At 42.5% G+C, this 26,840-nt stretch overlaps 5 protein-coding genes and 1 pseudogene across 6 annotated transcripts; 4 read left to right on the forward strand and 2 right to left on the reverse strand.

Annotated features, from left to right (window-relative positions):
- Positions 1 to 144: 144 nt before the first annotated feature.
- LOC130720934 (uncharacterized) lies at positions 145 to 2,528 on the forward strand. The gene is made up of 3 exons (XM_057571638.1): positions 145 to 1,357; positions 1,440 to 2,197; positions 2,291 to 2,528. The coding sequence occupies exon 1, from the start codon at positions 326 to 328 to the stop codon at positions 1,313 to 1,315; it is 990 nt and encodes a 329-aa protein (XP_057427621.1). The 5' UTR covers positions 145 to 325; the 3' UTR covers positions 1,316 to 1,357; positions 1,440 to 2,197; positions 2,291 to 2,528.
- Positions 2,012 to 6,168, forward strand: LOC130719555 (uncharacterized). The gene is made up of 6 exons (XM_057570174.1): positions 2,012 to 2,197; positions 2,291 to 2,582; positions 3,523 to 3,668; positions 3,758 to 4,935; positions 5,128 to 6,115; positions 6,160 to 6,168. The coding sequence occupies exons 1-6, from the start codon at positions 2,012 to 2,014 to the stop codon at positions 6,166 to 6,168; spliced, it is 2,799 nt and encodes a 932-aa protein (XP_057426157.1).
- A 15-nt stretch (positions 6,169 to 6,183) lies between these two features.
- LOC130720935 (uncharacterized) lies at positions 6,184 to 6,696 on the forward strand. The gene is made up of 2 exons (XM_057571639.1): positions 6,184 to 6,343; positions 6,455 to 6,696. The coding sequence occupies exons 1-2, from the start codon at positions 6,194 to 6,196 to the stop codon at positions 6,641 to 6,643; spliced, it is 339 nt and encodes a 112-aa protein (XP_057427622.1). The 5' UTR covers positions 6,184 to 6,193; the 3' UTR covers positions 6,644 to 6,696.
- A 232-nt stretch (positions 6,697 to 6,928) lies between these two features.
- On the forward strand, positions 6,929 to 8,518 carry LOC130719475 (uncharacterized). Its single transcript, XM_057570102.1, has 4 exons — positions 6,929 to 7,585; positions 7,661 to 7,762; positions 7,843 to 7,908; positions 7,999 to 8,518. The coding sequence occupies exons 1-4, from the start codon at positions 7,223 to 7,225 to the stop codon at positions 8,056 to 8,058; spliced, it is 591 nt and encodes a 196-aa protein (XP_057426085.1). The 5' UTR covers positions 6,929 to 7,222; the 3' UTR covers positions 8,059 to 8,518.
- Positions 8,519 to 9,592: 1,074 nt separating this feature from the next.
- LOC130721051 (uncharacterized protein At2g29880-like) lies at positions 9,593 to 10,890 on the reverse strand (annotated as a pseudogene).
- Positions 10,891 to 10,940: 50 nt separating this feature from the next.
- Positions 10,941 to 26,833, reverse strand: LOC130721053 (protein ALP1-like). Of its 2 annotated transcripts, none has more exons than XM_057571783.1 (4): positions 26,617 to 26,833; positions 12,020 to 12,159; positions 11,693 to 11,918; positions 10,941 to 11,617 (listed from the first exon to the last, which is right to left on the reverse strand). In XM_057571783.1, the coding sequence occupies exons 3-4, from the start codon at positions 11,793 to 11,795 to the stop codon at positions 11,148 to 11,150; spliced, it is 573 nt and encodes a 190-aa protein (XP_057427766.1). In that variant the 5' UTR covers positions 11,796 to 11,918; positions 12,020 to 12,159; positions 26,617 to 26,833; the 3' UTR covers positions 10,941 to 11,147. The 2 variants fall into 2 exon arrangements, with proteins under 2 accessions (XP_057427766.1, XP_057427767.1); XM_057571784.1 differs by lacking the exon at positions 26,617 to 26,833 and adding an exon at positions 14,723 to 14,982.
- Positions 26,834 to 26,840: the final 7 nt, after the last annotated feature.

Genomic DNA, 26,840 nt, shown 5'->3' on the forward strand with positions numbered 1-26,840 from the left:
AAGATTCGGACTGGTTCAGGACTTCAAGATTCGGACGTTCAGATAAGATTGGAGAGAATTCAGTACTGTCTCTCCTATTGCTTCTGTTATTGTTTTTCATGATAAGATGAATGGGGTGAAGATAATTTCCATGCTTTGGCTATCTTAGGGTAGTGGTTAAGGACATAACCAACTTGAGATTTCACATTTGAATTTCATAACATTATTTGAATTGTATTGAAATTTCATAACATTAGTTTACTGTGTATACTTGTGGATTGCTTCAACTAGTTAGTTACTCATTACATAGCTATTAATCTGTTTTCCTTATTTTTTCTGATAGATTATGGCGAGGACAAAGCAAACTAAGAGGGTATCGTCTGAAGAGTTGGCCGATCGTCGTGCCTATCTCCACGCTTCTCATAGGCGAGGTGATCATGATACAGATGTGTCGACTTCTCGGAAGCGGGCTAGGAAGGGTGCTAGGAAGGGGACTCCGAAGGCGACCACTGAGGTTCCTGCCCCTGCTACTGAGGTTCCTGCTACTCAGGTTCCTGATACTAAGGTTCCTGCCCCTGCTACTGAGGTTCTTGCTACTCAGGTTCCTGCTACTGAGGTTCCTGCTCTCTCGACGCCTGAGGTTACTGCTACTGAGGTTTCTCCTCAGTCGACGCCTGAGGTTACCGCCCACGATACTATTGAGCCTTCCACCTCTTCACTTGATATTGATGCAGTTGAGGAGTCGGAGTCGGGGTCGGAGTCGGGGTCTGAGTCTGAGATTGAGGGTGAGGATGTAGAGGTAGAGGATCCGAATATGCCGCCACTCCAGAGAGATCCACCGTTTCCTGGTGGGCCGGTTGAGTTGTCACTTCTGCAGCATTACCCGGATCACATAGCGCCGTGGACGTGGCATACCCTACTAGGCACCACTGACCCTCGTTATTCTGAGCGAGGTGATTTGAGGCTTGCCACTGCTGGTACGAAGCTCGGGCTGATGACGTGTGAGGGGGACAATTACAGGGAGGTCCGCTTGATTGTGGAGAGGAGCGGACTGTATCCACTGGTCAGGTGCAGCTATGTAGAGACGGATCCAGGGCTTATATCGGCCCTTGTGGAGAGGTGGCACGAGGAGACTAGTAGTTTCCACATGCCATTTGGGGAGATGACTGTCACCCTTGACGACGTCTCCGCTCTTCTTCACATCCCGGTTGGTGGGAGATTCTACACTCCAGGAGTGGCCTCGAGATATGATGTGGCAGAGACCTGCGCTTTGCTGTTAGGGGGGATGCAGATTTGTACATGGCTGAGTTTGATAGGCTTAGGGGTCCGACTATGAGGTTCAGCTTCTTGCGAGACCTTTACCCGAAAGCTGTTGCAGGTTTGTTTCATTCATTATCTGAACTTTTTCCAACTATTATTTATATTTACTTAATCATAATTGGTATTACATTGTAATGTAGAGGGGCGGTACGAGCATGCAGCCAGGATGTACCTGATGCATCTTGTTGGCGCGACATTGTTCGCCGACAAGAGTGGGGGGCACTCATTCTCCGCCCGTTGGATAGGCATGCTACAGGATCTTGAGCGGGTGTCGGAGTTCGCGTGGGGCGCCATGGCCCTTGCCACGTTGTACGACCAGCTTGGACAGTCTTCTCGCAGCGGGGTCAAACAGATGGGCGGTTACACTTCCCTGTTGATGGCCTGGGTCTTTGAGCACTTTCCAGACAGGCTCGTTCGCCGGTATGCGAACCCGGCTTACACAGAGGACCAGCCCAGAGCTCGTAGGTGGACAGAGTCACGGTCGGGGCATGCTAGGCTTGACGAGAGGCGAGTACTACTTGATGAGTTGACGGCCGACGACGTCACTTGGACTCCATATGAGGCCCACAGGGAATGGCGACAGCGGGATGAGAGGGCTTTGTTCTCAGGCTACATTCGGTGTCCCTATCCCCCTGCTGTGCGACCTCATCTTCCGGAGCGGGTCATGTGACAGTTTGGGTATATACAGACGATCCCGCGCCACCCTAGTGAGATGGATAGATCTCCCGCAGCTGAGGCTGTTGATGCGGCATTCGCAGGTTATGTGCAGTACATGTTCCCTGAGGGCGACCCTGCTATAGAGGAGGGACAGGCTGTGGGCGGTTACATGGATTGGTACGCTAGAGTGTCTCATTGTTTCATCATACCGGATGAGAGGAGGATTGATCTCAGTGCCGTGGTGAATTTTAAATTTTATTTCTATTTTCTTTATGCACTTGTGGTTTTCTGTATGTGATTTACTAACAGCGTTTTTTTTATTATTTACTTTCAGGCTGCTTTGCGTAGGGCTTTAGAAGTCCTTGAGTTGTCACTTGAGGTGGATGATGCTTTGCTGCCAGGCACACAGGCCCGCGCTTTAACGGAGAGAGCACTTCGCATCCTCCAGGACTTGGCTGGGACACAGGGCATTGCTTACGCTGCTGGGAGAGGAGGTCTGGGAGCAGGTGGCCGAGTAGGTGGCCGAGCAGGTGGCCGAGCCGGCGGCCGAGCAGGTGGCCGGGAGGGCGGCAGGGCAGCAGGTGGCCGGGAGGGCGGCAGGGCAGGAGCCAGGGGAGGTCGTAGGGGTAGGGGAGGTCGTCGGGGTAGGGGACAGTAGGGGACATTAGTTGTATGAGCATTTTGTTGACATTACTATTATGATATTAGGGGACTATGTATTTTGCACTACTATTTCGGATTAGTATGAGTTTTATCTTCACTTTAACGTATATTTTTTTTTTATTTTTCACTTTTACCCTAAACCCTAATAATTTGTGAGCTTTATCTTCACTTTAACATTTTTTTTTCTTTTTCACTTTTATAATCAACCCTAATAATTTTAAAAATCAATAACTTTTATAACCAACCCTAATAATCAACCCTTGTAATGGAAACCAAAACCTGGCACTCAACAACACAAACCCTTGTAATGAAGTTTAATCTTCAAGATATAATCCGAAACTTCAACCTTCGGATCAGTATGAAACTTCATCCTTCGGATTAGTATGAAACTTCAACTTCCGGACACCTCTGACAGATTCTACCACCTTTTTCAGCACCATTACTCCATAGCTTCACCTACCTCACCACCATTATGGCCTGCATAAACTCCTCAACCACCAAACCACCCCCCATTACATTTCACTTCTGATCACCCTCACTCCCTCACTTCCTCTTTTCTTACTACCCCTCAACCCCCCACCACCATCATTGCACCACCAACAACAACCTTCATGCACCACCAACAACAACCTTCATCAACCAGCACCACCTTGGTATGTATCATTGCATCCATTATAATTTGCCAATAATATACGTTTGTTTATATTTTCTACCATTTAAATTTCTCTTCATTTTTTGCCACCACCATCACTTCAACTTTTCTGCCTCGACATAAATCCGAATGTTCAAGTCTCGGATTAGTACGAAAGTTATAGTCTCGGATTAGTACGAGAGTTATAGTCTCGGATTAGTACGAATGTTCATTATACGGACTGTTAACCAGTGGCAGATTGGTTTATGCAGGCAGTATGACGAGCACATTTTTCTATGATGATGAAATGCTGCTTCTAAAACAAGATAATGATGTCAGTGAAGGAATGTTGCTTCAACAACAAGATAATGTTCAGCCTATAAGTGTGGATACCACTCATTTATGGTCGACCGATCAGGTATTCATTGCGTATACCATAATGACATTATTGTTTAGTGATGCTTGAATTGATTACTAATTTTAAAATGATATGTTACCACTGTACAGATATTTGAAACTGTTGATGACCTTAAACAATGGGCTAAGAATGTTGGGAAGGACAATGGATATGCGATTGTGACTGGAAGGTCTGATTATTCCAGAAAAGGTGGAAATATGTATATTGTTCTGCGGTGCTCGAAGCATGGTGTGTACATCCCGTACAAGGACCCTAAGTCCTTCAAGTACAACTCCACCGGATCACAAAAATGTGATTGTCCTTTTAAACTTAAAGGACGACCTACGGAGGGTGATAAAAATTGGTGGCTGAAAGTGTTGGAAGGGGTACACAACCATGAACCAGCTAGATCTTTGGTTGACCATTCCTATGCTGGTCGACTAACAGAAGAAGAGAAGGTTCAAGTCGACAGCATGAATAACAATTGGGTCCCACCGAGACACATGTTGGCCACTTTGAAGGAAAATAATCCGGGTAACTTGTCTACCATCACTCAAGTGTATAATCGCATCAAAAAAGTTAAAGAATTAGACCGCGGGCCACTTACAGAGATGCAATATTTGCTGAAGAAGTTGGCAGAAGCCAACTATGTTCACTTTGAAAGACATGAAGAAGATTCGGGTGTCATTATGGAACTTTTCTGGGCTCATCCTAATGCTATTAAACTCTTCAACACATTCCCTCACGTGGTAATCATGGATTGCACATACAAGACAAACAAATTTCAAATTCCATTGCTTGAAATGGTTGGCCTCACTTCTACTGGTCTGACTTACTCCATTGCATTTTGCTACATGACTCGTGAGCGCACACCTGACTATGTTTGGGCCTTGGAGTGCATGAAATCTCTACTTGCTGACCCTGCCCGATTACCTGGAGTGATTGTGACTGATAGGGAATTGGCTTTACTCAGTGCTGTTCGGAATATTTTTCCTGAGGCTACCCATTTACTATGCCTATTCCACATAAACAAGAATGTTGAGGCAAAGTGCAAATTGTGGGTTGACACAACGGATTTTAAAGCCTTAGTGATGCAAAAGTGGAATGAAGTGGTATATGCGGAAACAACTACACAATTTGAGGAGGAATGGAGCGACATGTGTGATATGTGTAAGGATCATCCAAGGTTCACATCGTACATTTATGACACTTGGTTGGTTTACAAGGAGAAATTTGTGAAGGCATGGACAAACAGAGTGAAGCATTTTGGAACGACAACAAGTAACAGGTACTACGCACATGCAATCTTGATAGACTTGCTTCATTTGATAGAATTGATTCACTTGATAGGCTTGTTTCATTTTTTGTATGCATTTGATAGACTTGTTTCATTTGATAGAATTGATTCATTTGATAGGCTTGTTTCATTTTTTGTATGCATTTGATAGGCTTGATAGACTAGCTTCATGTTTGTATGCAGGGCTGAAAGTGCACATGCAAGCTTGAAGAAGATGCTTAGGAACGGCAAGGGTAACCTGTGCGATTCATGGGAAGCAATTGATAGGTTGACCATTGTACGCCACAATGCAATACAAGCATCGTTTGAGCGCAGTATTAACATTGTAGAGCACCGTTTCAAGTCTCCAATGTATAAGAATATGAGAGGATTCGTTGCTAAACATGCACTTCACCTAATGTATGATGAACAAAACAGATTTTGGGGTCATGGTGAGAAATGCGGTTGCGTGATGAAAGTCACTCATGGACTACCTTGCGCTTGTGCACTTCAGAGTATGGCCTCAATTCCGTATGCAGCAGTTGATCCATTCTGGAAGATACTTTCTTGGGAACAAGTGCCTGTTGTGGAGAGTCAAACCTCAAACAGTGGATGCATGCCGCTAGAGATTGAGGCTTTGTGGGCTCATTTCAATACCTTGGATGATGCGGGCCAAAGTATGCTGAGAAGGAAGCTTAAAGAGCTTTATTGCCCTCAAATCAGTTCATTGTGTCCTCCTGAAGTGAAGATAAAGCACAATCAATCGTCCAAGGAGAGGAAAACCAAACCTCCCAGAGGTCAATCAATAGGATCCACCCAGCGTGACCTTTCACATTGGGAACATGTTGACAATCAGACCAAAGAACAAGAATCGAAAGCTAGCAAGAGGAAACCTAGGCTCACCAAAACTCCTAAAACAACTCCAACATCGCAAGCTCCTAAGTCAAAGAACAAGAAGGCTATGACGGCCACCGGCTCCAAAATCTACTTACCGGAGTTGCCATCTTTTTTATGGCCATATATACATGAAGTGATAGATGTTGTCGGGGATGGTAATTGTGGATACAGAGTCGTCGCTGCATTGCTGGACCTTCAGAACGGTCAGGACGGTTGGCCTCGGGTTAGGGAAGAGCTGATTGTAGAACTCACACTCTATGAGAAACACTATACACGCATGTGGGGTTATGATGTGGTACAAGCCATGCACAATCGTCTCACTCTCCCTCCTGATGGTAGAGCCACTAAAGCCAAATGGATGCATCTACCGGAGATGGGGTACCTTATTGCTAACCGGTTTCGGGTGGTTTTCATCTCCATCTCGTTAAAATCTAGTTACACTTACCTTCCGATGAGAGGAGGCGCCCCACCGTTAGAACATCCTGTCATAGCTATTGGTCATGTGACCAATCACTTTGTACAGGTATATCCTCAATTAAATACATATCTTCTTTTTTATTAATACACTCTCTTGTCACGTTAAACAATTTATATTGAAATATATCTAATTTTACTACTATACTCTTAAATGTAGCTGAAGTTGGTGTCTGGACATCCTATGCCGCCAATTGCTCCCCAATGGGAATACAACGTTGAAGAACCCGAGTCCGAATGGTGTAAACCGTATAAAGAGCGTTTGGATAGATTTATGGCTGAACACACTGTTTGGATTGGTCCTTGTGTTATTACCAACTTTGATTTAACAGACATAACAGAAGATTGATAATATGATTCATGTTTGTAATGTTGTAACCATGTCTGTAACCATATTATTAGCAAGAATATTTTCCTACATGTATTAAGACAATGCTCCAGTATTGTAACGAGGTCTGTTTGTCCCATATTATTGTCACTGCATTTTCACGTTTCTGTCTGTGACAGTATCTGGTTTTAGAGGTACGAATCTTGAAGTTTCATATTAATCCGGGTTTTCAACTCTCGGACGTCTTAAAAAGGGAGGGTGGTAAATTTAATTATGAATCAGTCCGGAACTTATAGTGCTGGATTGATCCGAAACTTAAAGTCCTGGAGTGATCCGAAACTTATAGTCCTGGATCACCCTTATCAAGCAGCAGAATGCCTACACAACCAACTCTGACCACCATCAATTACAATCTCAACCACCATCACTGCCTACACAACCAACTCTGACCACCATTAATCTTCACCACCAACCCCATTACTCATTCCTCCTACACCATAAATCCCTTTACTTCCTATATTAGTCCCCTATGCACCAAAGGCATCCTACACCATTACATTACTTCCCTTCTTCCCATGTTGTAGGAAATAACCAGAAGAAATGGAACAAGATCCACCATCAACCTTCATCCGCCCTTGCAAACGCCAAGACAACCTTGCCTCCAGCTCTCGTCCTCTCATTCCCGGCCCAGCTGGCGCCGTCCAGGCCGCCATGATTCACCGCAGATCCACCGACGACAAACCAAACATTTCAACCCAACAATTCGTTAGGCAAGTCCTCCAAGACGGCCACGACACCGATCCCGATTTCCAATCCAATGCTTGGCTTTCAGCCCTGCAATTAAACGGATCTGCCACTCCTCTGGGCGCAATCACTCACCATCATGAAAGAGTAGATCACGTCATCGGTGTTATCAAATCCTGCAATCCCAATGGGTTTGGAGATGCAACAGTTACACTCAAGGTATTTCCTTATTCCTCATTATATTTCAGTGAAATGATTCATGTTTCTCTCATGACATCTGAGATTGAGATTTAGGACCCTACGGGCACTGTTGGCGCTAGTATCCATCACAAGGTCTTCACTGAAAGCGTATTTGCGAAAGACATAACTGTTGGATCTGTTCTGCTTCTCCAAAAGGTTAATCTATAGGCAACTTTAACATTTTAAGCTTCTTTGGACAACTTGGACATCACATCGTTTCTTCACTTTGCTTTCAGGTCGCTGTGTTCTCTCCTAGAAAGTCTAATTGTTATCTGAATATAACCTTGTCCAATGTAGTCAAGGTATGATAATCTTCTTCCACATCTAAAATAAAGCATTTGAATCTTTTCCACATCTACAACAAAGCATTTGAATATGTTTTCATTATACAGGTATTTTCAAAGGACAGTGCACCTCCACCTGGAAGCTTCACAAACATAACAGAAGATTAATATTAGTTCTTTACTAATTCTATATTAAGGACTATTTGTGTAACTTTTGAAATGCTGAACTTAGATTTCGTATTGTTATTTTGCTTTACTTTTCCAATGCTTAACTTGGATTATGTATTGTAATTTTGTTTAAATTAGATTATGTAACTTTTCAATTTTAAAGTCATGTTATATTTGCTGCAATTGGACTAAAGTCATGTTATTTTAACTGTAATTAAAGAATCCGAAGGTTTAACTCTCGGACTAGTCCAGAACATCAACCTCTGGACTGGTATGGAGGTTTAAGTCCCGGAGGGTATTCCCGGCATTTTTTTAAAAAGGCTAGGGTGGCAATTCTAAACCTAGGGGTGGGAAATCTAATTCCCCGTGAGTACTCTTTCTGCGATTGAACATGGTCTGGTGGGCGTGGGTGGGCGTTTATGGTGCAGTTACTGGTGTAGGTGCCAGGTGGCGCTGCTATGGGAACTTACTGGGTGATTTCAAGTTCCCTGATAGTTGCTATTCTGCGTAATTGAAGTTTTGAAGCCTAGATATTTTATTTTATTTTTTCTCTCCCCTGTTTACTCTGTGTCTCTGTCTGTCCCACTCGTTTCTTCTTTTTTTTCTTTTTTTGTGTAATGCAAAAGTCCAAATCAATTAGCATTTAAAAGTTCAGAATATACTCAGTTCACCATAAAAAGATGTACACTATATGTGGTTATCGTTGAAAAATATACATTGGAAATTTACATAATTGGTTAATTATCATCAGGCTTCAACTTCACTACCAGGGGCGGACCCACAACAGAGTGAGGGGTTCAGATGAACCCCCTGAAAACAAAAAATTCTACTTTACCCCCTTGTATAGTTTTTTTTTGAACCCCCTGAGAATTTTAATTTGCACCCATAGACCCCAGTTACTCCTCTCTCTCATACAGACTCTCTCAGCCTCACGCCCTCACCCACTTTCTCTCGCACACTCACTACCCTAGGTCTGGTCATCAAGCACACACGCACGACGCACTTGGTGTGCACCAGATAGGATATACCTATATCCTATCCTGTGTTTGAGGTGGACTGGATAACAACAGGATATGATAAATATTATACTCAATTGACAGAATTACCCTTTAGTGTAAATTAAATGTATATTTTTCCAAAATTATATTTTACACAGTATTTAAAATTAATATCTAAAATTATATCAATAAAAATAGTTTTTAATTAGTTGTATGATATAAATAATTTTATTATTTTTTAATTATTTTCATAAAGGACACTTTTGTTTTATTTTTTCGAAAAAACAAAAGAAATGTTTGATTAAATAGTAGCATAGGCAAAAACTCTCTCAAGTGACTAACAAAGATTATAACCTACATACAAAAACAAGAGCCACAAATATTATAAACTAGTCCTAATGAAGTTGCTCACTAATAATAAAGACCAAAATAGATAAGTTCAAACCATAATTTGAGACAGCATTATCAGCACCCCAAGGCACATCCAAACTTGAAAAACCATGGGTATTAAATAAGGATACCAAAAATAGTGAAAATATAATAGATAAGTTGAATCATGTGCTTCTTATAAATAACATAAATATCATAAACATCCTCCATCAAAATAAAGTAACATAGCATAAACACCGCCCAACAAAATGGTGTATTATCCGAATGTAATAGAAAAGCAATGTCATCTCCACCCTAGAAATAACATCACAAAGCCAAATAACATAAACATCCAACAAAATGGTGAACTATCCGAATGTAGTAGAGAAGCCAACATAAACAAAGCAAAATAACATAAACATTGTCTAACAATATGTCATTCTCCAAAGCAATTATATCAATGATTTCACAAACTTGAGACGATCCTCTCCATGACAAGCCCAAAACATGTGCACACGATGAGGCATAGACATTATTTTATCTCCAGCTGCATAACGCTCTTGATCTGTTAAACCCATTTTCAGCAGCTCATCCATGACGCCCCTGGAATCATCAAACATGTCTTTATCAACTTTGAGGCTATTACTAGCCTCAGCCAATCTTTCAGCACTTAATTCAAGCCATTTCCCAAGAGTGTTTCCTAATTCAGATATACTATTAGCAATCAGATTTGCTCCTCTGTTTTTTTTTTCCTTGATTGACTTTCCACAAGGTCATCTTTTCTGCATTGTGATTTATTAACAGATGATGTCGGGGTCATCTCCACTCTAACATCATCATGATGAGCTTGTTCTTCCTCTTCTTTATCCAATTCCTCAACAACATCTGCAGGTGAATAAGCTAATTTTCCAGTAGCACGGTCTTTTCCAAAGGCATAAGCAAGCTTTTCAAGGAGTGGAATTCGTGCATTCCTATAATCTTTTGCATTTGGATGACTCTAAAACAACACAAAATGAAAATAATTTAATTTATCACAAATATATTGTCAAAGAAAAGAATTCATTAGTGAGGAAAAATTAGAAACACAAACCTTTATATACTCATTCCAGACATCTTCACTATCCACCTTAATCATCTTCTTCTCATCATCCCAACCAAATCCACTTTGATTCAGCATATCATAAACAACATTATAAACTCCCTTGAGCCTCTTCATTGCAGATTCAATATGTGGTTTCACCTTAATACCACATCCAGGAAACTTCTTCTCTAATTTAGCCTCAGCTGCTTTCAAAGTATTTCCTTTGAATTGTCCATTTTCATACTTTTGACCTTGGTTAACAGCTTCAATCAATATGTCTAATAATGCTTCATCCTCATCATTAGACCATTGTCTACGATCTCTCTTTCTCTTGTTGTTTTGCTGGATGCTGCTTTCAGAGTCCATTCCTATGAGATACTCAAACTTTTATTCAACATATTTCAAAAAAATAATTAAGACATAAGGCATGAATATGTCATATGCAAACACAATGGCCCAAATTTCATAATGTAGTGCAATAAATACAAACACATAAATAGATGTCATAGTTCATTATCAAAGTACACAAACCAAATACATAACCAAATTTCCAAAAAAATAATAGACAAAGGTACACCATAGACCAGCAAGGTAACTCAAATTCAAAAATTTATGACAAAAAATACAAACAAATACATGTCCTAATTCATATTTCTAGTAGCAACCCATTCATTCCATATCTGTGTAGCTAAATTTTCTCTCCAGGCAGACCACTCCTCAGTTGTCTCAATTGTACTAATAGGATCATTATGTGCTACATCCTCATTGTGTAATTGTGCTTCAAATTCCAAATCTAGTTGTGCTTCCAATGGGTCGATAGACATTTCTCTTCTAATGAAATTGTGTAAGAGGCAACAAGCAATTATTATGCTGTTTTGGACTTTGAGTGAATAAAAAGACCGACTTCTAAGTATAGCCCATCGCATCTTTAACAATCCAAAGGTTCTCTCTATCACATTTCTAGCCATGGAGTGCCTCATGTTGAAGAGCTCTTCTTTACATTGTGGAGTGGATCCACGTTTCCACTCACTGCGGTGGTAACGATAACCTCTATATGGAGCAAGAAATCCTTCAGAGTTCGCATACCCAGCATCCACTAGATAATAGTAACCTATAATAAAATGTGTCAATTTAAAATATTTTTTATCTATAATCATATACACTTTGCAATATGCAATGCTTATACCTGTTGGAACTTTTAAACCATTTCTCTTAGAAATGGCATCTCGTAATATCCTTGAGTCTGATGCAGATCCTTCCCACCCGGGTAACACATATATAAACCTCATATCTCTAGCACATACACCTAGGACGTTGGTAGATATATCTCCTTTTCTATTACGATATCTTGGTTTATCAATTGCTGGAACATTAACTTCAATGTGTGTTCCATCTAGTGCCCCAAGACAGTTCTATATGGAAAATACAAATATAAAATGAATATCTTAAAAGAATAATACAAAACTATTGACAATGAAAGTCGTTTCTTAATCACAATAGGCTAACATCATACCTTAAACCACTTCCATCTTTCATCTAAGCAATCTTCTAATACAGGATCCGGTGCTCTAAGGAGTGATGCATGCACTCGTACAACGCTATTCAACACCTTATTAAAATACCTACTGTAACACCCCGATTTCGGTGGCGTCACTTTAGTAACCAAAAGAAAATACTTTAAGCGGAAAATCGTGAATTATTTTTTTTTCGACAAGATAACTAAAGACAGAAAGCAATAAAACTCCCCAACAAAAGATAAAAGGAACTACTATACAACTATATATACATGCCTCGCTAAACACTACCACGTCACGAGTAACCTCCAGTGACGGGTGACAGAAAAAGAGTAACGCCCGAAGGCAATATGTACAGTCCAAGATAAAGATACTGTGTCCGCAACACTAAACTACAAAATCTGAGAGCAAGTTGGCCCAGCGGCCTAAGAAAAGACCCCTAAATCCAACCAGCTCTCTGTGATCTCCATAGGAAACCACACAAAAGCTACCGGTAGGAAAACTACCCTGTCCCAAAAAACGGAAACATGACGGTCAGAGCATCGACACTACTCCTACACTATCCCTACCCGAGGAGCCCACACTAGCACTCGATCCTACACGCTAGCGCGGTCGTCATCCGAATCTGCATCCAGGACGACTAGGTCGACGTACTCAACACTGCCCTCTCTGTCCACCCTAATGCGCTCCTGCACTGGACTCTCGGGCTCGGGGCCCGGAACGAGATCCGCGACGACAGCAGCAGCAGTAGACGGACTAGACTCCGTCGAAGCCCCACCTACTGGCACCTCCTCAGAGGGGTCCTCATCATCTGAAGGGGATGGTGGCGGTGGAGGTACTCCCAAGCCGGGTCCACAGTGTACTCCTGGAGGCAGGTTGAAGCTCACTATGTGCCTCCTCATCACTCCCTCCGTCAAGCGTCCAAATCGGTCGACACGGTCCTCCATGATCCGACCGGTGTAGGTCGCACGGTGGCCCTCGGAATCGACCACCCATGCACCTGGGTCGTCTTGATCAAGCATCTCGTACCTGGTCCCCCCCCGACGGGCTGACCATGGTAAACCAATCCCCCATACTCATCTGACAAATGGCGTAGTCCGCCCAAACACACACAGCAGACGCGAGGGTCAACTCCAAAGAATTATATAATTAATAAAACCAGATATAATTATAGGATAATAAATACTCGCCTCTCAGGCTTATAAGTTTTGGGATAGCTTCCTAGGGTTGCATGTATCACAATGAATATAAAGAGCCATAAAAACAAGTAGCATGCCTCAAAAATAGGATAAACAGTTACCAATCACACTCAGCAACTAAGTCAGCATGTATGTTGCATGAAATGCAATGCTGGGTAACAAAATGCATTCCGGAAGAAGGATGGACATCAACGAGGCGGCCCTAACACCAGCCACGGTGGGTACCTTCCTGCTCGCGTGTCTCTTACACCACACAAAAGTAGTCAGATCAGCAGTGAACCCGTAGGTCTGCCATTCCGTCTGCTACTGAGGACCACCGTAGTGTCCTAAATATGGAAATCCGGGTCTTATGACCATTTTGGAATCCACCGAGGTCCGGTATCACGCCGTGTATTAACCTCAAAATGAGTGCATGAATGCAAGTGATTAGCCAAACAACGTCTCCGACCTCACCCGACACGTCGCCACGTGTTCTAGATAACTTAAAGTCTCTAAAAGAATACCCTAAGGTAAATGTCGATTCTGCGACAAAATACAATTAATCATAAACAAAAGAGTGCAACCACTCACGACAACTCTTCGAGTCATCAATGCTCTCACGAAGTCTCTCGCTTCTGTGGAGTCTCACACATTCACAAAGTCTCACGCTTCAGTGAAGTTTTATGCTTTCACAAGGTCTCACGCCTCAGTGAATTTACACACTTGCACGAAGTCTCACGCTTCAATGAAGTTTCATGCTGTTCACGAGGTCTCACGCCTCAGTGAAGATCCATGCTTTCCACAAGGTCTCACGCCTCAGTGGAGTATCACGCATTCACAAGGTCTCACACCTCCGTGAAGCTTCTCGGCTCATCCCTTGGATGGCTAAACAAACTGCTCCCAGAGCGAATGAGTATCAACATACCCAGAACTCGAAATCTTCTCAACACTTGGATCCGACGACACTTCTCGTTTTCCAAAACTAAACTTCAATCCAAAGCTTGCATCCGAGATTGTTATCTTTATTTAAAGGTTTAGAGGTTGTTTAATATCTTATGAATTTTCTTTATAAAAATAGCTCTTTTTAGTCTTATCGTATTCCCTATGAGTTTCAAAGTTCCCATAAACCCAAGTAATTCCCTGAGAAGGTCTCGATCCATTGGAGCATGACAAGGTCCGAACTCCGTTCGTCCTTTTAAAACTCTCTCAAAATCTCATAAAAATTCGGCATGACCTGCCCGTAAACCTCACTCTTCAGAATCTCAGGTACAAGTGGAATAGCATAAATAAAACAGCTCAGTCAAAAGCATAAACAGCATATTCCAACACATCCTAAGTTAACCATGTAGCACATAGCATGTGAATCATTTAGCACACAATATCATGGCCTCAAGTACTCAACAAGGTCGGCCGAAGCCTCAGAGAACAATTCAGACATTTAGCAATTAAGTGCATAACACATAGATCAAGTCGAACTTGTCGACACCTAAAGCATTATCTAGTAATTCAGAGAGTAGCCCTCACCGGTGGGTCTTCCAGCTTCTTCCTCAAGATGTTCTCCAAACTCTTCTCCTTGATTTCTGGGAATCTCCTCAAACGAACCTTAAGCAAAAATCACAGAAATCAACACCAAGAGTCAGAAACTCAGCAATCAAAGAGTCCTAGGGTTACACAGTACACTACTACCTCCTTGGTACGACAATCTAACGCGTTAAGACAAGTTTTCGAAAAATCGGATTCTCCTCCCCCCTTGATATAGCTCTCGGCCACTTTCCTTAATTGGGAGGGTCGATTTTTCTTCGATCAAACTTGGTTCCTAGGTTAACATAAGCCGTAACTAAGACGGTTCTAGGCTCGGAAAAATTTTCGGATCGAAAACTGATATAGGGGCAGTTTGGTCATTATTTTTAGCTCAGAATTTCAAAATTGGATTTTTGAAAAACAAATTGGATGGGGACGTCCACAACGACGTTTATGACGACAAATCCTACTAGCACTAAGCCAAGTCGATAGATTAGAGCGTAAAGGTTGCGACTTTGCCGAAAAATGGGTATTTAGGGTAGAAATTGATCCCGGCGGCATTTCGTCGACATTTGACAAAATCTAATCCGCAGAACACGCTCAGGAGCATGCAGGGAAGAAGTTTAGACGCTGAAATCAGCTGATTTGAACAGTTTTTCAAAAACCTCAAAATTTTGAACTCAGAAAGTCGCAGGAGAAATGGACAGAAACGACGATTCGAAGGAGAGTATAGATTACCTACCTCGAGGTCTTCGATTAGTGACGATCGGTGAAGCAAACGGGCAAGAAACGACGAAGATCCGGATCTCTCTCTCTCTCTAGGAACTCGCGGTTTTGGGGGTGGGGAAAATGGGTTTTTTTCTCAAAAATCTAATTTTCAAGCTATTTATAGGTTTTGGAAAAAACGGAAAAATGATTTTTTTGCGATTCCGATTTTTCCTGCGCGTTCCTCTGCGCATTCTAAGATAGGTTCTGGCGATAGAATTCCAGAACTCAAAATAGGATTCTTGGAATTAAACCAAAAGATCCAAAATCGGCATAAGTCGGTGTAAGTCGGTTTATCCCGAAAAACTACTTTTTGCAGTGATCGTCGGATGAGAAAACTTCCTTCTGAAGAAAGATTAGGAATGATGAGAGAAGTAGGAGAACGCGGGTGGAATCTTCATTTGAGTTTCCGGATAGAAAAAGTCTTCATCGTCTGTCGATCTTAGGTTTTTCGAACTATCAGGGATTCCGTTTCGGCAAACTTCCGAGAATTGGAATTTGACGTTCGTACTTTCCAGGATTTCGCATCGAAATGGTTGTTTAAGGACGGAAAAGAGAAGTTCTAACATTTCTCTGAGGATTTTTGGAATTAGTTTCCATCGTGTCCTAAAGCGTAAATTAACTATTCACTAATACCTTCGACCTAGGATTAAGCGTATGTTAGTTGTGCTATAACTCTTTCGGTTTTTCGATACATTCTTGGACTTTTCCTGAACCTCTTTCCTTCCCAAATTTATCTTAATCAAATAACTCTTTTATTTTATTCACTTATCCAAAGCGTTAAAACTTGGGCCTTACATTACTACCCTCCAAAAAGAAAGTTTCGACCTCGAAACTTAAGGGTCAGTAAAAAGTTCTGGATACTGTTCCTTGATCTTTTCCTTCAGCTCCCACGTTGCATCGCCGGTGTCCTTGTTCCAAATAACCTTCACTAACTCGATCTCTTTACCCCTCAACTGCTTTACCCTTGTGTCACCAATGCTGATTGGCGGTGTCTCGAAAGACAAGTTATCCTTCAACTCAATGTCATCCAGCTCGATGACGTGCGTCGGATCAGCAATATACTTCCGCAGTTGTGACACATGGAATACATCGTGAACGTTTGATAGAAAAGGCGGTAGTGCGATCTGGTAAGCTACCGGTCCTACACGACGAGTAATCTGATAAGGTCCAATGAACTTTGGCGTCAGCTTTCTTGACTTGATTGCTCGACCAACTCCTGTAGTCTGGGTAACTCGCAGGAACACATGATCTCCTTCTTCGAATTCCAGGGTTCTGCGCCTTTGATCTGCATAGCTCTTCTGTCTACTCTGAGAAGCCTTCATCTTCTCCCTGATCTGTTTAATCTTCTCAGTTGTCTGTTGCAGAAGTTCCGGTCCTACTAACAAATTCTCTCCATCTTGATACCAACATAAAGGTGTTCTACACTTGCGGCCATACAATGCCTCATACGGTGCCATACCTATGGTCGTATGAAAACTGTTGTTATATGTGAATTCAATCAGTGGCAATAGGGTGTCCCAACTGCCCTTATTGTCTAACACGCAAGCTCGTAGCAAATCCTCCAATGATTGGATAGTTCTCTCAGTTTGCCCATCAGTCTGTGGATGATAAGCAGAACTTAATCTCAGCCTCGTTCCCAAAGCCTCATGAAGAGCTCCCCACAGATGTGAAGTAAACTTCGGGTCTCTATCGGAAACGATACTTGTTGGCACTCCATGAAGTCGCACAATCTCAGATATATAAATCTCTGATAGCTTATCCACGTTGTACGTAGTTCTCACAGGTATGAAATGAGCCGACTTAGTCAGTCGATCCACGATTACCCAAATCGAGTCATATCCTCTTTGAGTTCTTGGTAATGCCACGACAAAATCCATCGATATGCTATCCCATTTCCATTGAGGTACATCCAAGCTTTGTAGCATACCCGCAGATTTCTGATGTTCCACCTTCGCCTTTTGACAGGTTAAACATGCAGCTACATATTCTGCCACTTATCTTTTCATTCCTGGCCACCAAAAATTCACCTTCAAGTCCTGGTGCATCTTTTTCATTCCAGGGTGAATGCTCAGCTTACTTTTGTGACCTTCGTCCAGTATCAACCTCCTTAAGTCAGGGTTGTTGGGTACGCAAACTCTACCCTTACACCGTAGGATATTGTCACTTCCTACCTTGAATTCCGGGTCCTTACCCTGAATTACCAAATTCCTTTTTCCGAGTAAAAATTCATCTTGTAACTGTTGGTCTCGGATTTCTTCCATCAATCCATTGGTAATCCTGATCATCCCGAACCTCAGTTCTCCCTCGGATACTCTTACGTCCAAACTCAAATCTCGGAATTGTTCCAGCAGTTGTAGCTCCTTCACCATCATTGACGAGATATGCATTTTCCTGCTCAATGCATCAGCAACAACATTAGCTTTTCCAGGATGGTACTGTAAGGTAAAATCGTAATCCTTGAGAAACTCCATCCAACGTCGTTGTCTCATGTTCAACTCCTTCTGGTCAAACAAGTACTTCAAGCTCTTGTGATCGCTAAATATGGTGAAATTGCATCCATATAAGTGATGTCTCCAGATCTTCAATGAAAACACAATGGCAGCAAGTTCTAAGTCATGAGTCGGATAGTTCTTCTCATGAGTCTTCAGTTGTCGTGAAGCATAAGCTACCACCTTCCGATGCTGCATCAGCACACATCCCAACCCTTGATGCGAAGCATCACAGTACACTTCATACGGTTCCTCTGGTTGCGGTAAGACGAGCACAGGTGACGTCGTCAAACGTTCCTTCATTGTCTGAAAGCTAGTTTCGCACGCTTCGGTCCATGCAAAAGGTTGATCCTTTCTCGTAAGTTGAGTCAAGGGTCCAACGATCTTGGCGAAATTCTCAATGAAGCGACGATAGTACCCCGCCAAACCGACAAAACTCCTGATCTCAGTCACGGTCTTTGGCCGTTCCCATGACAACACCGTCTCTACCTTTGCTGGATCCACAGCTATACCTTCTTTAGAGATCACATGGCCCAAGAATTTTACCTCTTCGAGCCAAAATTCACACTTAGAAGGGTTGGCGTACAACTTTGTCTCTCTCAACACTTGTAAAACCTGACGCAAGTGCCCTTCATGATCTTCAGCGTTCTTTGAGTAGATCAGAATGTCGTCGATAAACACCACGACGAATCGATCCAAGAACGGATGGAATGTCCTGTTCATGTAATCCATGAAGATAGCAGGTGCGTTTGTCACCCCAAATGGCATCACTAGATACTCATAGTGTCCATAACGAGTCCGGAATGCCGTCTTCTGGATATCCTCAGTCTTTACTCTGATCTGATGGTAACCCGACTTCAGGTCTATCTTTGAGAATATCGCAGCTCCTCGTAGTTGATCCATCAAATCATCAATTCTGGGTAGCGGATACCTATTCTTGACGGTTACTTTGTTCAGTTGTCGATAGTCGACACAAAGTCTAGATTTCCCATCCTTCTTTTTCACCAATAAGACGGGTGCTCCCCAAGGTGAAACGCTTGGTCGGATGAATCCCTTCGACAGGAGATCCTCAAGTTGAGACTTCAACTCCACCAATTCCGCAGGTGCCATCCGATATGGTGCAATCGAAATCGGTCCTGTTCCCGGTACTATGTCAATAGCAAACTCAATGTCGCGTACAGGCGGCAAGCCAGGTACATCGCCAGGAAAAACATCCGCGAAGTCCCTCACAACTGGAATATTACTCACTTCCGAATTTCCTTTACTCTCCAAGCTCAACAAAACTGAATACTCTTGAGATCCTTCATTCAGAGAGACATTAATATGATTGGCGGATAGATACTCGGAAAGGTCCGAGTCAGGAAATACCACTCTCTTTCGGCAGACAATGGTAGTGGGACAACCAGTCCATCCCTAGGATAACATCTAGGTTCTTGAGAGTTAGGCACACTAGGTTAGCATGGTAAACTTTATCCCTATAGGTTACTGGGCAATACATGCATGCAGTGTCGGCAAGCAGAGTTTTGGCAGGTGTGGTAACTATAAGATCGAAACTCAAAGCAGTAACGGGAAGTTTTAATCTAGTAGCACATTCCCTAGAGATAAAAGAGTGCGTTGCTCCGGAATCAAAAAGTACAGTTAGGAGATTACCGTCAATCTCGCAATCTCCCCTGATCAGACCATCAACCCCTTCAGCTTCTTCACCATCCATGGTGTAGACTCTTGCCTTGGCAGCAGGACGCTTCCCACGAGCAGTGTTAACAGCTGGTTCTGTCTTGGGTGCTCTGCATTGAGCAGCAGTATGCCCCAACTTGTTACAGTTAAAGCATTTGGGTCTCATGTCAGTACAAGCATTGGCATAGTGCCCAGGCTGCCCACATCTGTAACAGGTCATCTCCCTGTTCACAGTCTGACCTCCAGAACCTCCAGCAGTACCCACCATGGGCCTATAAGATCCTGAAGCAATTCCTCTACCTGCAGGACGTTGATACGGCCTCCTACTCTGAAATCTCCCTCTGCCTTGAAAATTTTGAGAGCCCGACCTCATCGGCCCTCCTGTTCCAACACGGTTCAGTCTCCTGTTCTTCATTATCTCCACCTCAGTGGCTTTCTCAACCAAAGTCTGAAAACGAGTGATTCCCAACGGTTTCACCGAGTCTTCAATATCGGGCCTCAGCCCATTCACAAAGCGCTTGCACATGTAGGGTTCATCGACCCCATTGCGGAAGAATCGAAAGTGCTTGGCCAACGATTCCAGCTTGGCAGCATATTCCGGGATGGACATGCTACCCTGACGAAGTGTCAGGAATTGCGACTCACGCTCGTCCCGAGCACTATCTGGAAAATACTTTTCCAGAAAAGCAGCACGAAACGAAACCCAGTTCACTTCCAAGTTGTTTGCTTCCATCATTCCTCTGGCGCCTCTCCACCAGTACTCAGCATCACCCAACAATAGAAAGGTTGCCATTCCCACCTTGGCCCCCTCAGCAGTCTGCAATACACCGAAGATCTTTTCAATCTCCTGGATCCAGAGATCCGCTTTGTCCGGGTCAGTACCCCCCGAGAACTTAGGAGGATCTTGTCTCCTGAAATCATTTAATCCCTTATTCTGATCCAGAGTTATTTCCCTCTGGCGTTGGTGCTGATCACGTGCCTCCTCAGCAGCACGCCTCATAGCATTATCGTTTGCCTGTGCAGTCACAGCTTGGGCCATAGTGGCCATCATCTCAGCTAGTTGGTTAGCGTTCACCATGTTCTGCTAAATTAACAAACAGTTAGTGCTCATCATAAGATAGCATCTAATATAACTATACAATATGATTAAGCAATAACTTCAAACAATTCTAAGCGAAGAATCGCTTGGCAGACAATCAATTTTTTTTTACTCTTTGCAGAGTCACACAACCTAGCACAGAAGACCTATTTCCCACGACTCCCAAAAGACTCGACTAAGCTCTGATACCACAAATGTAACACCCCGATTTCGGTGGCGTCACTTTAGTAACCAAAAGAAAATACTTTAAGCGGAAAATCGTGAATTATTTTTTTTTCGACAAGATAACTAAAGACAGAAAGCAATAAAACTCCCCAACAAAAGATAAAAGGAACTACTATACAACTATATATACATGCCTCGCTAAACACTACCACGTCACGAGTAACCTCCAGTGACGGGTGACAGAAAAAGAGTAACGCCCGAAGGCAATATGTACAGTCCAAGATAAAGATACTGTGTCCGCAACACTAAACTACAAAATCTGAGAGCAAGTTGGCCCAGCGGCCTAAGAAAAGACCCCTAAATCCAACCAGCTCTCTGTGATCTCCATAGGAAACCACACAAAAGCTACCGGTAGGAAAACTACCCTGTCCCAAAAAACGGAAACATGACGGTCAGAGCATCGACACTACTCCTACACTATCCCTACCCGAGGAGCCCACACTAGCACTCGATCCTACACGCTAGCGCGGTCGTCATCCGAATCTGCATCCAGGACGACTAGGTCGACGTACTCAACACTGCCCTCTCTGTCCACCCTAATGCGCTCCTGCACTGGACTCTCGGGCTCGGGGCCCGGAACGAGATCCGCGACGACAGCAGCAGCAGTAGACGGACTAGACTCCGTCGAAGCCCCACCTACTGGCACCTCCTCAGAGGGGTCCTCATCATCTGAAGGGGATGGTGGCGGTGGAGGTACTCCCAAGCCGGGTCCACAGTGTACTCCTGGAGGCAGGTTGAAGCTCACTATGTGCCTCCTCATCACTCCCTCCGTCAAGCGTCCAAATCGGTCGACACGGTCCTCCATGATCCGACCGGTGTAGGTCGCACGGTGGCCCTCGGAATCGACCACCCATGCACCTGGGTCGTCTTGATCAAGCATCTCGTACCTGGTCCCCCCCCGACGGGCTGACCATGGTAAACCAATCCCCCATACTCATCTGACAAATGGCGTAGTCCGCCCAAACACACACAGCAGACGCGAGGGTCAACTCCAAAGAATTATATAATTAATAAAACCAGATATAATTATAGGATAATAAATACTCGCCTCTCAGGCTTATAAGTTTTGGGATAGCTTCCTAGTGTTGCATGTATCACAATGAATATAAAGAGCCATAAAAACAAGTAGCATGCCTCAAAAATAGGATAAACAGTTACCAATCACACTCAGCAACTAAGTCAGCATGTATGTTGCATGAAATGCAATGCTGGGTAACAAAATGCATTCCGGAAGAAGGATGGACATCAACGAGGCGGCCCTAACACCAGCCACGGTGGGTACCTTCCTGCTCGCGTGTCTCTTACACCACACAAAAGTAGTCAGATCAGCAGTGAACCCGTAGGTCTGCCATTCCGTCTGCTACTGAGGACCACCGTAGTGTCCTAAATATGGAAATCCGGGTCTTATGACCATTTTGGAATCCACCGAGGTCCGGTATCACGCCGTGTATTAACCTCAAAATGAGTGCATGAATGCAAGTGATTAGCCAAACAACGTCTCCGACCTCACCCGACACGTCGCCACGTGTTCTAGATAACTTAAAGTCTCTAAAAGAATACCCTAAGGTAAATGTCGATTCTGCGACAAAATACAATTAATCATAAACAAAAGAGTGCAACCACTCACGACAACTCTTCGAGTCATCAATGCTCTCACGAAGTCTCTCGCTTCTGTGGAGTCTCACACATTCACAAAGTCTCACGCTTCAGTGAAGTTTTATGCTTTCACAAGGTCTCACGCCTCAGTGAATTTACACACTTGCACGAAGTCTCACGCTTCAATGAAGTTTCATGCTGTTCACGAGGTCTCACGCCTCAGTGAAGATCCATGCTTTCCACAAGGTCTCACGCCTCAGTGGAGTATCACGCATTCACAAGGTCTCACACCTCCGTGAAGCTTCTCGGCTCATCCCTTGGATGGCTAAACAAACTGCTCCCAGAGCGAATGAGTATCAACATACCCAGAACTCGAAATCTTCTCAACACTTGGATCCGACGACACTTCTCGTTTTCCAAAACTAAACTTCAATCCAAAGCTTGCATCCGAGATTGTTATCTTTATTTAAAGGTTTAGAGGTTGTTTAATATCTTATGAATTTTCTTTATAAAAATAGCTCTTTTTAGTCTTATCGTATTCCCTATGAGTTTCAAAGTTCCCATAAACCCAAGTAATTCCCTGAGAAGGTCTCGATCCATTGGAGCATGACAAGGTCCGAACTCCGTTCGTCCTTTTAAAACTCTCTCAAAATCTCATAAAAATTCGGCATGACCTGCCCGTAAACCTCACTCTTCAGAATCTCAGGTACAAGTGGAATAGCATAAATAAAACAGCTCAGTCAAAAGCATAAACAGCATATTCCAACACATCCTAAGTTAACCATGTAGCACATAGCATGTGAATCATTTAGCACACAATATCATGGCCTCAAGTACTCAACAAGGTCGGCCGAAGCCTCAGAGAACAATTCAGACATTTAGCAATTAAGTGCATAACACATAGATCAAGTCGAACTTGTCGACACCTAAAGCATTATCTAGTAATTCAGAGAGTAGCCCTCACCGGTGGGTCTTCCAGCTTCTTCCTCAAGATGTTCTCCAAACTCTTCTCCTTGATTTCTGGGAATCTCCTCAAACGAACCTTAAGCAAAAATCACAGAAATCAACACCAAGAGTCAGAAACTCAGCAATCAAAGAGTCCTAGGGTTACACAGTACACTACTACCTCCTTGGTACGACAATCTAACGCGTTAAGACAAGTTTTCGAAAAATCGGATTCTCCTCCCCCCTTGATATAGCTCTCGGCCACTTTCCTTAATTGGGAGGGTCGATTTTTCTTCGATCAAACTTGGTTCCTAGGTTAACATAAGCCGTAACTAAGACGGTTCTAGGCTCGGAAAAATTTTCGGATCGAAAACTGATATAGGGGCAGTTTGGTCATTATTTTTAGCTCAGAATTTCAAAATTGGATTTTTGAAAAACAAATTGGATGGGGACGTCCACAACGACGTTTATGACGACAAATCCTACTAGCACTAAGCCAAGTCGATAGATTAGAGCGTAAAGGTTGCGACTTTGCCGAAAAATGGGTATTTAGGGTAGAAATTGATCCCGGCGGCATTTCGTCGACATTTGACAAAATCTAATCCGCAGAACACGCTCAGGAGCATGCAGGGAAGAAGTTTAGACGCTGAAATCAGCTGATTTGAACAGTTTTTCAAAAACCTCAAAATTTTGAACTCAGAAAGTCGCAGGAGAAATGGACAGAAACGACGATTCGAAGGAGAGTATAGATTACCTACCTCGAGGTCTTCGATTAGTGACGATCGGTGAAGCAAACGGGCAAGAAACGACGAAGATCCGGATCTCTCTCTCTCTCTAGGAACTCGCGGTTTTGGGGGTGGGGAAAATGGGTTTTTTTCTCAAAAATCTAATTTTCAAGCTATTTATAGGTTTTGGAAAAAACGGAAAAATGATTTTTTTGCGATTCCGATTTTTCCTGCGCGTTCCTCTGCGCATTCTAAGATAGGTTCTGGCGACAGAATTCCAGAACTCAAAATAGGATTCTTGGAATTAAACCAAAAGATCCAAAATCGGCATAAGTCGGTGTAAGTCGGTTTATCCCGAAAAACTACTTTTTGCAGTGATCGTCGGATGAGAAAACTTCCTTCTGAAGAAAGATTAGGAATGATGAGAGAAGTAGGAGAACGCGGGTGGAATCTTCATTTGAGTTTCCGGATAGAAAAAGTCTTCATCGTCTGTCGATCTTAGGTTTTTCGAACTATCAGGGATTCCGTTTCGGCAAACTTCCGAGAATTGGAATTTGACGTTCGTACTTTCCAGGATTTCGCATCGAAATGGTTGTTTAAGGACGGAAAAGAGAAGTTCTAACATTTCTCTGAGGATTTTTGGAATTAGTTTCCATCGTGTCCTAAAGCGTAAATTAACTATTCACTAATACCTTCGACCTAGGATTAAGCGTATGTTAGTTGTGCTATAACTCTTTTGGTTTTTCGATACATTCTTGGACTTTTCCTGAACCTCTTTCCTTCCCAAATTTATCTTAATCAAATAACTCTTTTATTTTATTCACTTATCCAAAGCGTTAAAACTTGGGCCTTACACCTACTAATTGTTTCTCCCGACCGCTTAAAGAGAAACTTTATGACACGATTCTTTGAATGATGTGCTAATATGTGTAGAAACATAGCCACTTGTTCCTCAATTGTGACCAATCCATCCCCTTTCAATTTACCTTCATTACGAAGGAGATCACGTAACAAATTAAAAGACCTAATATCCATACGAAGTTGATCAATACATGTCACATCATCTCGATTGATCAATCTCTGTAATAACTCTCCTCTTAAACCTTCTCCACTTATAGGTAGTTGCCTAAGACAACTATTTTCATAAAACCATTGTGCAGAAGAGCTAACTGCCATTGCAATGCCAAAACAAACCCCCACCATATGGTAGAACGTAGTTTCCATAATTAAATATGTTAACATTCGACGCTGCTTTTGATTCATATTTACCCCTGTTATCAATACACAATTATGACAAGTATAAACATAGCAAACTATTAATATGAAATTTATGGTTCCATAGACCCAAGAAAATAAAAAGCAGAATTAGGAAAAATATAAACATGTCCAAATCAATCTGAAACAAATAGGGAAAAATGTAGCTTCCACTAATTCTTCTTCCTTTCTAAAGACATCCTTTGTTTTAATTTCTTGTCCAGTTTGCTTACATTATACTTCTCATTTAATACCTAAAATTCTGAATTGGTTCACCAAATGGCTTTCTATAAACCTTTCTCTATTTCTCTGTTTATACTAGGTAAGTAGGTAGTCTAAGCTACTCAAATTAAGGTGCAGCAGAACATCCAAAGTTTCCCTTCATGTTTGGACTCTAAATCAATGATTTGGACTAAAGCTACAAAATTGGCTCATATGTGCTCGTGTAATTTCCAATGGAAAAATAGAGAGTTCAATTTATGTCATGGTAAGGCAAATTGGAAGGAATTTAATCTCTGTAGTGGTAGGTTCTTTATGCAGTTTTTCTGGCGCACATGGAGGCTGGTTCCATGCTGCTCTGAAAAATCATCAACAATGTCACCCCGATGAGTCCGCGTCCTGTCTAATATGAAGTTTGTGGGAAAATCAACCCCACTCCCCTAACTTCTGTGTCTTCAATGGTAAAGGAAATAAGGGGAAAAAATAAATATGACATATATATTTAATCTGGTAGCCTAGATCAATTCAAAATTGCAGCAAATTGAATAAAATTGCAACACAAACATGCCCGTATTGTATCTGAAACAAAGAAGGAAAAATTGATATGACAACATCAACAAAATAGGGAAAACATGGTACCATATATCAATTGATTAAACATGGAAACAAACACAGATAAGTAAACAATGAATTGAACAACCATATCAGTTACAATAAATTAGGGCAAATATGATAGAAGAAAATGAAGGAAAAAAAGATAACAAATCCAATGGAAGAAAGCATAGGTGAAAGAGGAAAACGAAAGATGAGAGGAAGAAAACGTTTTCCCTTTCTGTGAAAACAGGATATATAAAGAGGAGAAGAAGAAGAAGAACGACATAGGAGAGGAGTTAGGAGACATACCTGCAACGAAGGTTCCGGCGATGAACGCGGCCGGCAGCACTGGAAGCAGAAGAAGAACGCCGGCAGCACTGGAACGCACGAGAAGAATGAAGGAGGAAGGAGACTAGGGCTTGCAGAAGTTGAACGCGTGAAAGATATGAGGAGAAGAACGTAAAAAAAATTCTTATCCTATCCGTTCGGTTTCTATCCTGTGTCCCCCCCTAGGATAAAAAAAATAACTATAG

Source organism: Lotus japonicus, chromosome 5 (assembly GCF_012489685.1).
Source record: "Lotus japonicus ecotype B-129 chromosome 5, LjGifu_v1.2".
Lineage (NCBI taxonomy): Eukaryota > Viridiplantae > Streptophyta > Magnoliopsida > Fabales > Fabaceae > Lotus > Lotus japonicus.